The sequence below is a fragment of the Vicugna pacos genome, chromosome 8, assembly GCF_048564905.1.
Source record: "Vicugna pacos chromosome 8, VicPac4, whole genome shotgun sequence".
Taxonomy (NCBI): Eukaryota; Metazoa; Chordata; class Mammalia; order Artiodactyla; family Camelidae; genus Vicugna; species Vicugna pacos.
Genome location: NC_132994.1, coordinates 24,082,417 through 24,098,667, shown reverse-complemented (window position 1 = coordinate 24,098,667; position 16,251 = coordinate 24,082,417). Strand labels below are relative to the sequence as shown.

The 16,251-nt window shown below is 32.7% G+C and overlaps 1 protein-coding gene across 1 annotated transcript in view; it reads right to left on the bottom strand.

Annotated features, from left to right (window-relative positions):
* The window catches only part of MANEA (mannosidase endo-alpha), a 60,665-nt gene that overhangs the window by 40,357 nt on the left and 4,057 nt on the right, over positions 1–16,251 (bottom strand). Inside the window, exon 2 of the mRNA XM_006200275.4 lies at positions 10,273–10,854. Coding sequence (XP_006200337.1) covers positions 10,273–10,816 — 544 coding nt within the window. The 5' untranslated portion in view covers positions 10,817–10,854. The remainder of the gene's footprint in view (positions 1–10,272; positions 10,855–16,251) is intronic.

Sequence of the window (16,251 nt, the reverse complement as noted above, 5' to 3'; positions counted from 1 at the left end):
GGAGAACATTTCTTAGTGCTTTCTATGAGGTCTGTATTACCAGGCAAAGCCAGACAAGGACACAGGAAAACCACAAACCACTATCCATTATGAACACTGATGCAAAAATCCTCAACAAAATATTGGCAAATTGAATTCAGCAGCATATTAAAAGAGTTATACAACATGATTAGGTAGGGTTTATTCCCAGAATGCCAGGATGGTACAACCAATCAATGTAATACATCACATTAACAGAATGAAGGGAATAACACTAAAAAAAAACCTAGGAATTAAAAAAAAAAAACCACAACATAACACAAGCTTTATATGAAATAGCCACAGAGAGCAGCATATTCAATTGTTAAAGGCTAAAAGCTTTTCCTCTAAGATCAAGAACAAGGCAAAGATGTCTACTTTCACCAGTTCCATTTAACATAGTACCAGAAGTTCTAGATGGCAATTAAGAAAGAAAAAGAAATAAAAGGCATCCAAATTGGAAAGAAGCAAAATTATCTGTTTGCAAATGACATGATCTTATGAACAAAACTCTAAATAGGCCACACACACAAAATAAATTTTAGAACTAATAAGTGAATTCATCAAAATTGCAAAATACAAAGTCAACACACAAAAATCAGTTGCATTTCTATACAATAACAAGCAATCTGAAAAGGAAGTTACAAAAACAATTCATAATAGCATCAAAAAGAATAAAATACTTAAGTAACTTAACCAATTTGTACAATGAAATCTACAAAACATTACTAAAAGAAATTAAAGACAACATGAAAAAAGCAAATATATCCCATGTTCATGGACTGAAATGATTAATTTTATTAAAATGTCAAAAATTATTCAATTATGTGATCTAGAGTCAATCTAATCCCTGTCAAAATTCCAATAATGTGTTTTGCATAAACAGGAAAACCCATCCATCCTGAAACTCATATGGAATTTCATGTAATCCTGAAGAGCCAAAATAATCTTGAAAAAGAACAAAACTGTAGGGTTTATACTTCTTGATTTCAAAACTTATTACAAAGCAACAGTAATCAACACAGTGTGGTACTGACATAAAGACAGACATATAGACTAACGGAATATAATGAAGACCAGAAATAACACCCACACATGTATGTTCAAATCTTTTTAGACAAAGATGCCAAGACTATTCAATGGAGCAAGGACAGTCTTTTTAACAAATGGTGTTGGGAAAACTGGATGGTCACATGCAAAAGAATTAAGCTGGGTCCTTACATAACACCATATACAAAAGTTAACTTGAATTGGACCATAGATCTAAATGTAAGACCTAAGGCAATAAAAACGCTTGGAAGAAAAGCATTTAGGGTAAAAGCTTGATGACATCAGATTTGGTGACGATGATTTAGATATGACACCAAAGGCACAGGTAACAAAACAAACAATTGGACTTAATAAAAACTTTGTGCATCAAAAGACACTATCAAAAGAGTGAAAATGCAACCCACAGATTGGTAGAAAATATTTACAAATCATATCAGACACGGGATTAATAAATCCAGAGTATACAGAGAACTTTTAAAACTGAACAACAGCAAAATAAACACACTAGACTAAAAAATGAGCAAAGGACTTAAATAGAAATTTCTCCAAAGAAAACATACAATGGCCAATGTGCACGTGAAAAGATGTTCAACATTACTAATCACTAGGGAAATGCAAATCTAAACTATAATGAAATACTACTTTACACCCATAAGGCTAGTAGCTCTTATCAAAAAAATCCAGAAAGCAATTGTTGGCAAGGATGTGGAAAGATTGGAATCCTTGTGCACTGTTGGTAGGTATGCAAAATGGTACAGTTGCCATGGAAAACAGTATGGCAGTTCCTCAAAATATTAAAAATACAATTACCACATAATCTAGCAATTCTAGTTCTGAGTATATAACTAAAAAAATAGAAGGCAGGTTTTTGAAGAGATATTTGTACACTCATGTTCATAGCAGCATTATTCACATACGTAAAATGTGAAAGTAACTCAAGTGTTCATCAATAGATGACTACATAAGCAAAATGTGGTGTCTACACACAGTGGAGTATTATTCAATCTTTAAAAAGAATGAAATTATGCAATATGCTACAATATGGGTGAACCCATATTATGCTAAGTGACATAAACCAGTCACAAAAAGATACAGTGTACAATTCTACATATATGGGGTGCTTAGATATAAAATCAGAGACAGAAAGTATAACAGTGGCTGCCAAAGGTGGGGTAGAGGGGGACAGAGTGTTTAATGGGTAAAATTTCAGTTATGAAGATGGATTATGAAGATGATGGAGGTAATGATTACACAATGTTATGTATTTAATATCATTGAACTATATACTTCAATATGGTTAAAATAATAAATTTTATATGTATTTTACCATAATAAAAATCTGAAAAGAAAAAAAACAAGCAAAAGATTGTCGAGCGATACAGAAAAAAAAGCATTTGAAAAAGCTTAGCATGAGAAAACTCTCAGGACTATTAATAGAAGTGTACTTCTTTGACTTGATAGATTACATTTACAAAAACCCTACAGCTCATACTTAATACTTAATGAATAAAGACCTCTTTTCCGCTAAGATCAAAAACAAGTCAAGGCTATCCTCTCACCACTTATATCCGCATTAACATTGGAAGTCCAAACCACTGCAATAAGGGGGTAAAAAAAAGTATAAAGACAAGAAAGGAAGACATAAACATGTCTTTATTTGCATTTGATTGTTTATAAAGACAAAGAATCCACAAAAATGCTCCTAGAGTGAATAAATTGAGCTTATCAAAATCACAAGATACATGATGGATGGATGGATTGACTGATCTACTTTTGATGGGCAAAAAATATAAATTTAAGAAATAGTATTATTTGCAATAGCACCCCCCAAAATACTTAGAAATAGATGTAAAAAAATGTACAGGATCTGTACACTGAAAATTATAAAAATCTAAGGAAATTTTTAAAAATGTAAGCCCTGTTTATGGAATAGAATATTCAATTTGTTATTGTTCAATACTGGAAACTTAATTTAATATTTTTAAAATGTCAACTTTCCCCAAATTGACATATACATTCAGGGCAATCCCATTCTAAGTTCCACCAGGGTATTTTGAAGACACAGACTAGCTGATACGGATAGGAAAAGGAATTAAATAGCCAAAGCAATTTTGATAGAGAACAAAGAGGAATGATAATACCTGACTTCGGGAAGCTAGAGCAATAAAGACAAGGTGGTACTGATGAAAGGACAGACATAAATCAACAGATCAGGATAGAGTCCTGAAATAAACCCAAACAAATATAGTAGAATATGTCAATGGAGACAGTATGGTCTTCTTAATACATTAAGTGAGAAATGCCCGTATTACAGGCTTAGCAGAGAGGTGCACCCATTTTCCAGAGATGAAGATTACTTGCCACAGTCTCTATGGGTCTACAAAAGATAACATGTTTTCAAGAAAAAAATCACAATACATACAAAAAAAAAAAAAAAAGGAAAAAAACCCCAACACAATCCCAAAAGAAAAAGCAATGAGTAGAACTAAATTCTGGTATTTACAGCAATATAAAACTATCACCAATCTACATTTATAGATATACATTTTAAACTTAACACAAACCCTAATTATTCTAAAAGGAAAATTTATGACATTGTATAGGTGTTAATAGGTTCATTTAAACTTCAAAAGTCTAATTCATCTTATTCTAAATTCTATTTCTTATAATTTTATGTACAAATTTTAAAGGCAGGAGATACAGAAATAAAAATTGTGGTCTTTCAAAAACAGATAATTTCGACCTCCAAAAAATATTCTAATGTTAGTTTCCACCTAGCACTTCTGAAGTACCAATGAAGAAAACAAGGGAAAATCCAATAGATGTGATTTATTCATTTTCTTGTCCCTAGAATCTAGCACAAAGTTGGGACACGGTAGAAACAGTAAATAGTTAGTGCTGAAAGGAAAAGGAAGATCATTTTAAAGACACAGAGTGAATTATGTTTTGCTAGGTGTACTAGTTTTCTATTGCTGCCATAACAAATTAACACAAATTTAGTGGCTTAAACAATGTAAATTCATTATCTTACAGCTTTACAGGTCAGAATTTGACATGGGTCTCACTAAAGTAATATCAAGGAATTGTACTGAACTACATATATTCCTTTCTAGAGGTGCAAAGGAGTAAGTTGTTTCCTTGCTGTTTTGAGCTTTTGGAAGACAATGCATTCTTCGGCTCATGAACTGCTAGCCCCATTTTCAAAGGCAGGCATAGCAAGATGAATCCTTTTAAGAGCCCTTATCTCTGACTCTCTCTTTTCCCTCCTCTACTTTTAGGAACTGGAAATGATTAGATTAGCCCCACTCAAATAACCCAGGATAATGCCATCTCAAGGTCAACTGATTAGCAACCTTAATTGTATCTGCAATATTAATTCCTTTTGCCTTGTAAGACAACATATTCAGAGATTCTGAGGATTAGAATGTGTACATCTTTGGGGTCATTATTATGAATACCCCACTAAGTTTTCTGAAATTTTTATTTAAAAAAGAAAAGTTCTAATCTAGATCCTTTATAATTGTAAGATACCAATACAAAGGATGAAATATGTATAATATGTGATACTTTAAAGATTTGAAAAGGATACATATCTATCAGTGGCTTCTATCTGCTACCTGATAGATTATTATAATAGCTGGAGTTTAAAAATAACATTAATAACTTCATTTTAATTTCAACATTCTTTCTAGGAGAAACAAAGGTTAGATCATTAGGATTTATACACATAATACTTTAATTGTAAAGCAAATAGTTAACCAATTTGTACTCTGTGATATAAAAGTGCAATTATTTCACACAGCAATTCAATTAAAAATAAAAAACAAAGCCATTTATATCACAGGAAAAATATGGATGTTAAATCAAAGCACATTCAAACATACAGCAATTTAAATAGTCTTCATTTACTGTCTTCTTCAATTCAAAAGATGCCAGAATCAGCACGACATTTCCATGGACCAAAATAATGTTTTGTATTCAGTATTTTTACAAAAATTATTTACCTAATAATGATAAGTATAACAGCAAGTGACATCAGCAACATGATGGCATAAGATGCTCCTCCTTCATATCCCCCTTTTTAATCAGTGAATTAGATATCCTTACATAAGTCAGTCACCTTTGTGGGTATTTTGAGACCTAACACCTTACTTCAAGGGACCTGTGAATAATCTCCCCCAACAATGCAGCAAGTAAGAAACAGATTCAGCTCCCTAAGAGCTGCAGCACCAGCAGAGCCAGCATATCTGCCTAGACCCCACTCACCACTATCAGGAAGAAATCCAATGAACACTATCCCTGGCAGGTACTCATGAATAAAAGAAAACTTGCGTAAGTCCAGCCTTCACAAAAGGATCCTCCCTGAACACTACTAGAGGGAAAAAAAACTAAAAAAAGAAAGATCTGAATTTGGTCACACAGAAGGAAGTAAGGGAAACTTGCAGGGAGTGGGGGGTAGGGAGGGTATAGCTCAAGTGGTAGCTTGCATGCTTAGGATACACAAGGTCCTGGGTTCAATCCCCAGTACTTAAACTAAAAATAAACAAATAAACCTAATTACCTCCCCTCTGCCAAACAAACAAACATACAAAACCCAAAAAACTTCGAGAAAAAAAAAAAAAAAGAGGGGAAACTAATGGTGCTGCCCCTCCTCTGAGGAAACACTGGAAAAGGCTGATTTATCCAGTGGATCCAGGCAACCACTCGCTCATGAGGAAAAGAAGCACTGTGTAATAGGCTACCCCATCCTGGCAGGATATGGCTGGAGAAACCCATTTCTCTTCATCAGCTCCTAGACTACTAAGGTGGGAGCTCTACAACTAAGGGCAGCGAGGACGATGCAAAAAGGCAGAACAGAATTTCAAATAGCATTAAAGGGACAGTGCTGAGCAGGAAGTCCACCTATCAGCCTACTGGAACACCACCCATGGAGATCTCTCAACCAGGTCTGTGGGTACCCTCAAGGCACCTCAATGATAAAGCCCACATCTCCCCCGACTTTGCTGCTGGATCCTCATGCTCACTCCTGAGTGACCCTCTGAAAATGTGCTCTGGTAAACTAGGAGCCCACTAAGAAAATGAGCCACTATAGTCAGTGGGTAGGTGAGAATCCACAAACTTGAGCTATAGTAGCCACTTTCTGGAAAACAAAAGAGGTTTCCAACAGTCAGCCTGGTGAAATATAAAAAGCCAAGGAGACATAAAAGCCTAAAAGTTTGCCCATAAGAGGTAAGAAGTACATTGGAGCAGGCACACATTCACAGGGAAAAAAACTCAAATAACAATATAAAGATATGTTGTATGCTGAAGATATGAGCAGAGTTAAGGAGGTATCTACTACTTCAAATATGACAGCACCAACATATATTCACAAAAACTATAAAAAATCAAGGAAATACTGCATCCCAAAAAGAAAATAGTACTTTTCAACAATCAAGTTAGAAGGTACAGAATATACAATGTAACTAATAAAGAATTCAGACTAGCTGTTCTGAAGGAACTCAACAAGTTACAAGAAAACTCAAAAAAGCAATTCAATGAAATCAGGAATAAAATATATGAGCAAAATCATTCTTTAGTAAAGAGAAGGAAATTATTTTTAAAAGAACTAAACAAAAACTGGAGCTGAAAATTCAATGAATGACCAGAAATATGCAATAGAGACCATGTAGCAGGGTAGACAATGTGGAAGAAAAAAAAAAAGTAACTTGGAGGATAGGAATTTTGAAATAATAGAAGAAAAGAGGGAATACAAGTCTACAAAGTTAATAGAACATCCTATTATCTCAATGCAAAAAGACATTATAGGTAGGCACGGGGTTTTAAAAAAAAAATGGAAGCTACAAGGGACCACTTATTAGGCTATCAGTAGATTTTTTTGTAAAAACTTTTCAGGCCAGGAGACAGTAGAAAGACATATTTGAAGAGCTGAAAGATAAAAAATGGCCAGCCAAGAATACTTTATCTAGCAAAATTATACTATAGATATGAAGGAGCAGTAAAGGCTTTCCCAGACAGACAAAATTTGAGGGAGTTCACCACCATTATACCTGCCTTGCAAGAAATGCTGAAAGGACTTCAAGCTGCAATGAAAACAGGCTAATCAGCTGCATGAAAATATACAAAAATACAAAATATGCTGATAAAGATAAGAAGTTTACAGTCAGACTTAGAAAACTATAACTCTGTAGTAGGATGTGTTAACTATTCAATTATAGTACAAAGGTTAAATGAAAGTAGGAAAAATAATTCTAGCTACTGTTAAGTTGTTAATGAATATACAACTAGAGGTAAATTGTTACATCAGTAATACAACGGGAGGAACAAAATGGTAGACACTTGAGGAAGTTAAAAATAAGTTGCTATCAACCTAAATTGGACTATTTTATTTGTAAGATGTTTTATGTAACTCCCCTCGGTAACCACAAAACAAAAATCTGGAGCAGATCCACAAAAGACAAAAAGGGGGAAATAGAACATACCACCATGGAAAATAATTTATAAATGTAGGCAGAAGGAAAGAGAAGAGGAAATAATGGAAATACAAAATCAGAATACAATTAATAAGTTGGCATTAGTAAGTCTTTAAATCCTTGCATAGTAACAAAAACTCTAAATATAAATGGATTGAATTCACCAATCAAAAGGCATATAAATGGTTGGATGGACAAAAAAGTAAGACCCAACAGTATGGTGCCAACAAGAAAGCTTTAAGGATGTATATCCACTCAAAGTGAAGGGATTAAAGGATATTCCATGCAAGTGGAAACCAAAAGGAAGCTGGAATAGCTATGCTTAAAACAATCAAAATACCTGGGATATCTACAAATACATCGAAACTAAACAAACTCCTGAACAACGGGTCAAAGAAGACATCAAAATGGGAATCAAAGATTATCTTTAAACAAATGAAAATAAAAACAAATCACACCAAAACCTTTGGAATGCTGCAAAAGCAGTTTTGAGAAGGAAGTTTATAGTGATAAATGTGTATATTAGAAAATGGGAAAAAACTGCAAATAACCTAACTTTATTCCCCAAGGAACTAGAACAACAACAAACTTAACCCAAAGTTAGTGAAAGGAAGGAAGGAATAAAGGTTAGAGCAGAAATAAGTAAAATAGAGGCCAGAAAAGCAACAGAAAAATCAACAAAACTAAGAGCTCGTTTTCAGAAAGATAAATAAAACTGACAAATCTTTAACAAGACTACTAAGAAAACAAGAGATGACTCAATAAATAAGAAATGAAAGAAATTACATAGAAATAAAGAGAATCATGAGACTACTATAAACAAATTAATGCCAACAAAATAGATATCCTAGAAGAGATACTTTCCTAGAATCATATAACCTTGTAAGAATGAACCAGGAAGAAATAGAAAGTCTGAACAGATCAATAACAAGCCAAGACAATGAACTAGTAAACAAAAACCTCCCAATCCAGAAAACCTCAGGATCAGATGGCTTCACTGCTGAATTTTACTATACATTTAAAGAAGAATTAATGCCAATCTTTCTCAAAATTTTCCAGAAAGTTGGACAGGAGGGAACACTTCCTACTTCATTCTTTGAGGTATTACCGTGATATCAAAACCAGATAAGGACCCCACAAGAATAGAACACTATAGAGCATGAATACGGATGTAAAAATTCTCAACAAAATATTAGCAAACTAAATTCAATAACTCATTAAAGGGATTATAGACCATGACTAAGTGAGATTTATCCCTGGGATTCAAGGATGGTTCAACATTAATGGCAAATCAGTAAGTGTGACACATTACATTAACAGAATGAAAGATAAAAACCACATGTTCATCTCCATAGATGCAGAAAAAGCATTTGAAAAAATACAACATTCTTTGATGATAAAATTTCTCAATGGACTGTTCACAGAGAGAACATACCTCAACATAATAAAGGCAATATATGACAAACCCATAGCCAAAATCATACTCAATGGAGAAAAATGGAATGTTTTTCCTTTAAGACAAGGAACAAGAGTGCTGTCACCACTCTTATTTAATCAACATAATACTGGAAGTCCTAGCTAGAACAATCAATACCAAAAAAAGGCAACCAAGTAGAAATGGAAGAAGTAAAACCATCACTATTCGTAGATAATATAACCTTATATGTTGAAAATCACAAAGACTCAACTAAAACAGTTGGGTTTAATCAATGAGTTCAGTAAAGCTGCAGGATATAAAATCAATACATAGAAATCAGTTGCATTTCTATACAATAACAATGAAACATCTGAAAAGAAATTTTAGAAAACCTATTCATTCATAAGAGCATCAAAAATGATAAAATACGTAGGAATAAATTTAACCACGAAACTGAAATGATCTTTAAAATGAAAACTACAAAACTTTGCTGAAAGAAATGAAAAGACACAAATGCAATGACATCCCATGATATGGATTAGAAGAGTTAATATTGTTAATATGTCCATATTACCCATAACCATCTATAGATTCAATGCAACCCCTATCAGAATTCCAATACATCTTCACATTAATAGAAAATCAATCCTCAAATCTGTATGGAAGCACAAAAGACCCGTAACAGCCAATGCAATGATGGGAAAGAAAAAACTGGAGGCAGCGTACTGCCTGATTTCAAGCCTTATTATGAAGCCACAGTAATTAAAACGGAGTGGGAATGTCATAAAAACAGGCACTTAGATCAATGGAACAGAATAGAGGGCCCAGAAATAACCCCCACCCCCATATACAGTCAACTGATACATGACAAGGGAACCAAGAACCACCTACGGGGAAAGGACAGTCTCTTCAACAAATGGCGCTGGGAAAACTGAATAACCGTATGTGGAAAAAGACAGTTGGACCTATCCTACCCTACTCACAAAAATCACCTTGAAATCTTGAGAGGGATCAAAGACTTAAACGTAAGACTTGGCATAAAAACTCCCTGAAGTATACATAGGAAGGCAGATCTTTGACACTGGTCTTGGAAATAGTATTTTGCATATGACACCAAAAGCACAAATAATAAAAGAAAAAATTAACATTAGTGTTAAAAGATGCTTAACAAGTTTAAAATTATAATTAAAACAATGAAGACTAAATAGTAACTAATGTTCTACAAAAAATTATTTATACATCTACTCACACACATATACATACACACTCGCATACATGCACACACATATCTAAACACACATATAAAATAGTTACCAATTGAAGCTGAGTACATTTGTTTCATGTGAGTTTCAATGACAGAAGGATCCCGAGAGCTGTAACTTCCCAATTCAGGGTAAAAGCTAGAGCCAATGTCATCTGGGGGGTTGTGTTTCCCTTGGGAGTAATTCTTGGTTAATCTAAGGTCCCAGTGCTTCAGGATTGGATGGTTCCAATGTATGTATTTACCATCAAATTGTGGATTTCCATACCAACTATAATAAAATACATGTAAAAAATAATTCAGAGGTGGCTTTTCTTCCGTGTTAGGTTCAGAGGCTTTGGAAGGTTTCACAGTGATTTCATCACTTTTTAAATTCTTGAAGTTTGTTTCACTGTTGATTGTGTCACTCTTTTGGGAATCAAAAGTTTTCACCAAATGAGGAGTTTCTTGACGAATTTCTGGGAGAAGGTCAAGTCCAAAAGGAACTCTAAAAGTAGCTTTATTTGGTCTCAGCATTTTTAAACCCATCATCAGAGAGAAAATAAATAGAATAAAAAGTGACAAAATGATGCAAGTCCTTCTTCGAAACTTTGCCATGATGTCATACTTTAAACTCCAAAATGGTAAATGTTTAGCTGCAATTTATTGAAAAATAGTAATTAGTAAGTGGCATTAACAATATTTTCCAGTGTATTCAAAATGAAAAGTAAAATCCAGTTTGTTACATTGAAAAATTTAAAAGTACATTCTATATATTTATTATATAACCAAATACAAATATCTACAAAAGAATCTACATATGGCTAGATTGAACATCAGTATTTTTTTGGAAATATCACAACTACATTTTGTCAGATAAAGATTTTAGGAATTTTCTTTAAGAAAACGAATATACTTTTCATAATTTGGACATTTTGCATATACTGAATACAGAAAGAGAATATTCCATACACGGAGACTAAAATTTTCTAAATATAAAATTAAACCTTCATGTTTAATAAGGAAATACTTGAGTATATTAAAAGCCTAGTCATTAAATGATTTTCAACAAACTCATTCTTTGACTGCCTCACTTCTTTCTGTTCTTCCACCCCACTTCACCAATCAAGTGTCATACTTATAGTCTTGATCTTATTAGTGAGCTGTCCCATCAACTTGTCTTTTGGGGTCTGTGGGGATAAATGTCACTTCAGTTTTCTTGCATATCTTTGTTTTGGTTTTATTCTTTAAATGATTTCTTTTTGTGATTTCAGGAAGATTTAAACACTATACTAATGCTGTTGTGATCCCTGAATTTCTTTATGCCTTCCTAAAAATGTAGTTAATATTATAACTTTACCTCTAAATACATCTTTAGCAGTATCCCATGAGTTTTCACTTCTGTATTTTCATGACCAGTTAGTTCAAAATGTTCTAATTTTCATTATGATTTCTCCTTCAATGAATTATTTTATAATTAAATTTATAAAAATAAATGGGAAAATATGGGGAAATCTCTCATAAATTGGGAGATTTTCTCGTTATCTTTTTGTTATTGATTTCCAGTGTAAATCAACTGAAAATATCCCCTGTGTGATTTCAATCCTTTGAAATATGTTGAGACTTGCTTTAAGGCTCAGCCTACAAACAATTCTGTTAAGTATCCCATATGCACTTGAACTGAATATATGCAGTTTGTCATTACTGAGTTCTACATATGCCTATCAAACCAAATATGTTTAGCAAGTTGGCTATATCTTAAAATATCCTCACTTATCTTTCTTCTACTTGTGTTAAAAATCCCTATCATTATGGCATGTCTATAACTGCTTATATTACATAATTTTCACTGAGTTAGTATGTGGAGACAGATTTAGGAATGTTGTATTTTCCTAAGTATTGAATCTTGTTTTATAATGAAATGTTCCTTTCCTTATAATGAAATGTTCCTTTCCTTCTCTACTAATGGGCTTTGACTTAAACTCCACTCTAATTAATATTAATAAAGCTGTAACAGATTTTGTTTGGTTCATGTTGACATAGGACATAATTTTTATCACTTCATTGTCACCCTAAATGGCTAGTTTTTTTTGAAATATGACATTGCTTTATTGTTATTATTGGTTTTAATCTAAGCTGATAGTCTTTGTCCAATAATTATGGTATTGTGCACATTTACAATTCTACAAACACAGGTATTATAGCTTTAAATCTACTTCTTACTCTTACTGTTAAATCTACCCTTATCCTTCTACTTGCTTTCCTTTAGGTTTCCTTCTTACAGGCTCCATTTTCTCTCTTTTTGTTTCATTCTTCCCGATTTCATTATTAATCATACATGCTCTTTGCTATTAATTTAGTTAGTTATCTTAGTGATTACAGGATGCACTTGTCAAAATCTAGTATGAACTAGAACTTTACCATTTATTAAATAGTGAAAGTACACTTAGAATACTTTGATTCCTTTAACCCTACCCCAACTTTTGAGCTTCTGGTTTGGTATATTTTATTTTTTATTATCTTAAACCCCTCCAGACACTATATTGTTTTGTACAGTCAATGTTCATTATATTTACACTTTCCTTTGCCCTTCACTTCTTCCTCCATCTCCGTTATTTTCTTTCAAAATAATCTCCCTTAGGGCGAAGAAATAATTGCATTTGATAGGGCCTTTAGTGCTGGTCTGCTGACAATACTCTTCTCATATTCGTTTGTTTGAAAATACATTTATTTTGCCTTCACTTTGACTTATATGTATATACTTCTATATTGGTAATTATTTTCTTTCAGCATATCACCCATTATCTTCTGCCTTTGATTATTTATGATGAAAATTCAACTATTTTTTTTTACTTGATTCCTTAATGATTCTAAAAATAATGTACTTTTTCTCTGGCTACTTTTAATATTTTTCGCTTCTTTGGTTTTCAGATGTTTTCCTATGAAATATATAGGAGTATGGTTCTCTTAATATTTATCCTGCTTTAGGTTCAAAGTGCCTCTTCAATCTGTGGGTTGGTATCTTTCCTTAGCTTTATTAAAAATTCTTGATTATCTCTTCAAATATCGCTTCTGCTCAATTACTGCTCTCTCATCACAGAATACATTACACATGTCATAATTTTGTGTCCCATGTGTTGCTTAAACATTTAAAAAATTTCCTTCCTTTTGTCTCTCCATGCTTATCTGAAGACAGACTTCTGAACTATCTTTCAAATTTCTAATTCTCTTCAGCTGTGACTTATTAATTTCAGTTATAATTTCAGTCTTAGAATGTCCATTTGATTCTTCTCAAAGATATCAGTTATCTGATAAAATTTTCCATCTTCTAATTACCTGTATTTTTTATTCCCATTTGTTTAAAGTCCACCTCTAATAACCTGAATTTGGATCTTAGGAATTCTGTTTCTATTGCCTGTTTGGTTTTTGCCTTTTAATATCTGGACAATCACTATTTTTTTCGTACATTAGTTTTTCTGTTCTTTTACTGAGTGCCAGAAATCGTGTATGAAAATTTGCAGAGACAATGTGAGGCTCTATATACTATTTTCTTTCAGAGAAGGCTTATTTTTGCTTTATGAAGACTACCTTAATATAATCACAGATTGAAATCTTTAAAAATGGGTTTAAGTCCTTGTGAATACTTGGCCTATTTCTGATTCATCTTTACTCCTTTTTACCCATGAGTTCTAAAATCAAAGCTACAGTTATTTATCAAGTTCCCTCCTCTAGGATAGGCCTTGGAAGGGCCCTGAATTTTGGTCCACATGGAGCCATGAAACTACAAAAAGCTGTTTATTTTCTTCCCTACTACTTTCTACTTACATTCTCGGCTTCTCTGCTGCTACTTTTGAGTCAGGGGTTTTAAATAACTCCCCTATTACCTACCCTAATCTCTTATAGAATAATGTTAATTGTAGGGCTCAGAATCATTCCAATACTTATATAATCCCACCTGAATTGCCTTATACTCTTAATGTAGCAAAAGGCTTTCTAATACCTATGACTCAAAATTCAGAAGCAGTAAATAAAGACTAATTTAGAAAAATATATATATCACAAAACACTATACGATAAAGTAAAAGGACAACTGAAAAACTGAATGAAAATACTTGGAGGATTTTCTGTCACTCAAAATTAGAAAAATGTAAATTAAAACCACACAAAGATATCATTTCTTACCTATGAGACAGGCAAAAATAAAAAGTATGAAAATACATCCTGTTGGCAAGACAGTGAAAAAACAAGCACTACCATACACTAGTGAATGCAAATCTGTACAACTTTTTTGAGAATTTGGCAGTATCTAACAAAATTATACATCCATTTACCTTTTGACTCAGAAATCCTACTTCATGAAATTTACCTTGAAAATACACAACCAATAGTAAGTACATAAATTTACATATAGCATTGTTTATAATTGTAAAATGTTGAGTATCCTGTTGAAAAATAAGGAAGAGCTCTTTGAGATGACAAAGTGATTTTTTACATACTCTGCTAAGTGAAAAAAGCAAAATACAAATAAGAAAAAATACATTTTCTCAAGTGAGTAAAAGAAACACAGAAAACAAGAATCTAATAGGGTTCATTATCTACGGGGGTAAAGAGAAATTGGGTGGAAAACATGGGGAGATGAAAATGGGATAGAAGGATAGGGAAGCAACTGAGTATACCTTCTTATGTAGTTTTGTCTTTTGGAGCCATGTTATATTTCACATAGTTAAAAAATAGCTAAATTTCAGTTAATAAGTAATTATTTTTTGCAATGATACAGGTTAGCAATTTTTAAAATTAAATGTATACTGTAAAAACAAGCAATATATGCTGGGAAATAAGGCCCAGGTTTTTCACTGACCCAAAAAAGAGCGAGTTACAAATGTAGAAAGTGGGAAGCTAAAATGAAACTTGGGTTGTCAGGTTATAATTGGCAGAATCAGTATGGATGTATGGCTTTTAAAAGATCAATAAACAGGTGTGTTGGGGGAGTGGGTATATGTATATATAAATATATTCCAATTATTTCCTAGCTCTATCCACTGAGATTCTAGAACCAAAGAAACACATCTGATGCAAAGATTTTTATTTTTATGCACCCTTCTCTACCAGATTCCTTGGAGAAATGCTGATTCCAAAAATGTGTCTGGGAAAGTACAAGATAAGCCTGGGACATCTTGCCTGAAATCAGGAAGGACTCAAAAAATGTAGACATGTTCATAAGACACAGGAGCCAGCTTGAGGGGGCAACAACTGACTAAATCTGGGATAATTTTGTCATCAAAATAACAAATAAGAATAAATGACAGACATTAAAATAAAAATTCATAAATCTATATTGATTTTTTTAATGTAAAAATAAATGGAATAAAGATAACTCAGAATGCCAACTAATAAGTGTAGATGGAATGATGGAATTAGATGATCACAATTTTGTTACCATCATAGTAACTATGTCAAGCAAGAATCATTAATGGATATTAAATTAGGGATTAAAAGTTTATGAGAAACAGGATATCTACATATTGACAAAGTATCTTGCCAAAAGATAACTAATTAACTACAAAGGGAGACAAGTAACAGTGCAGAACCTAACAGACATCACCTTTAACAGGTAACCAAAATTACTTTGTCAGTTAATTTTGAGTAAGTAGATATCATGTGTCTACAGAGAGGATGCCCTAAGAAGAAAACAGAATCACTGCTATGGCATTTCTGTCAAAATTAATCTGGATCTAATCATGAGGAAACATCAGACAATATATTAAGATACATATATACGTACATATATACACATATTACAACATGTATGTAAAATCATACACAGTGTTACATATAAGACAGTGTGTGTGTGTGTGTAATGATAAAGCAAATGTGGCAAAATATTACCATTTCGTGAATCTGTAGGAAAAATATACAGGGAGTTGTTAAGTTGTCTGTATTATTTTTGAAACTTTTAAGTCTAAAATTATTTGAAAATTGAAAGAAAAAATTAAAAAAAGACTATCACCAGCAAACTGGAAGATATGAACTGTCTTCTGAGAAGTTTATTGCCA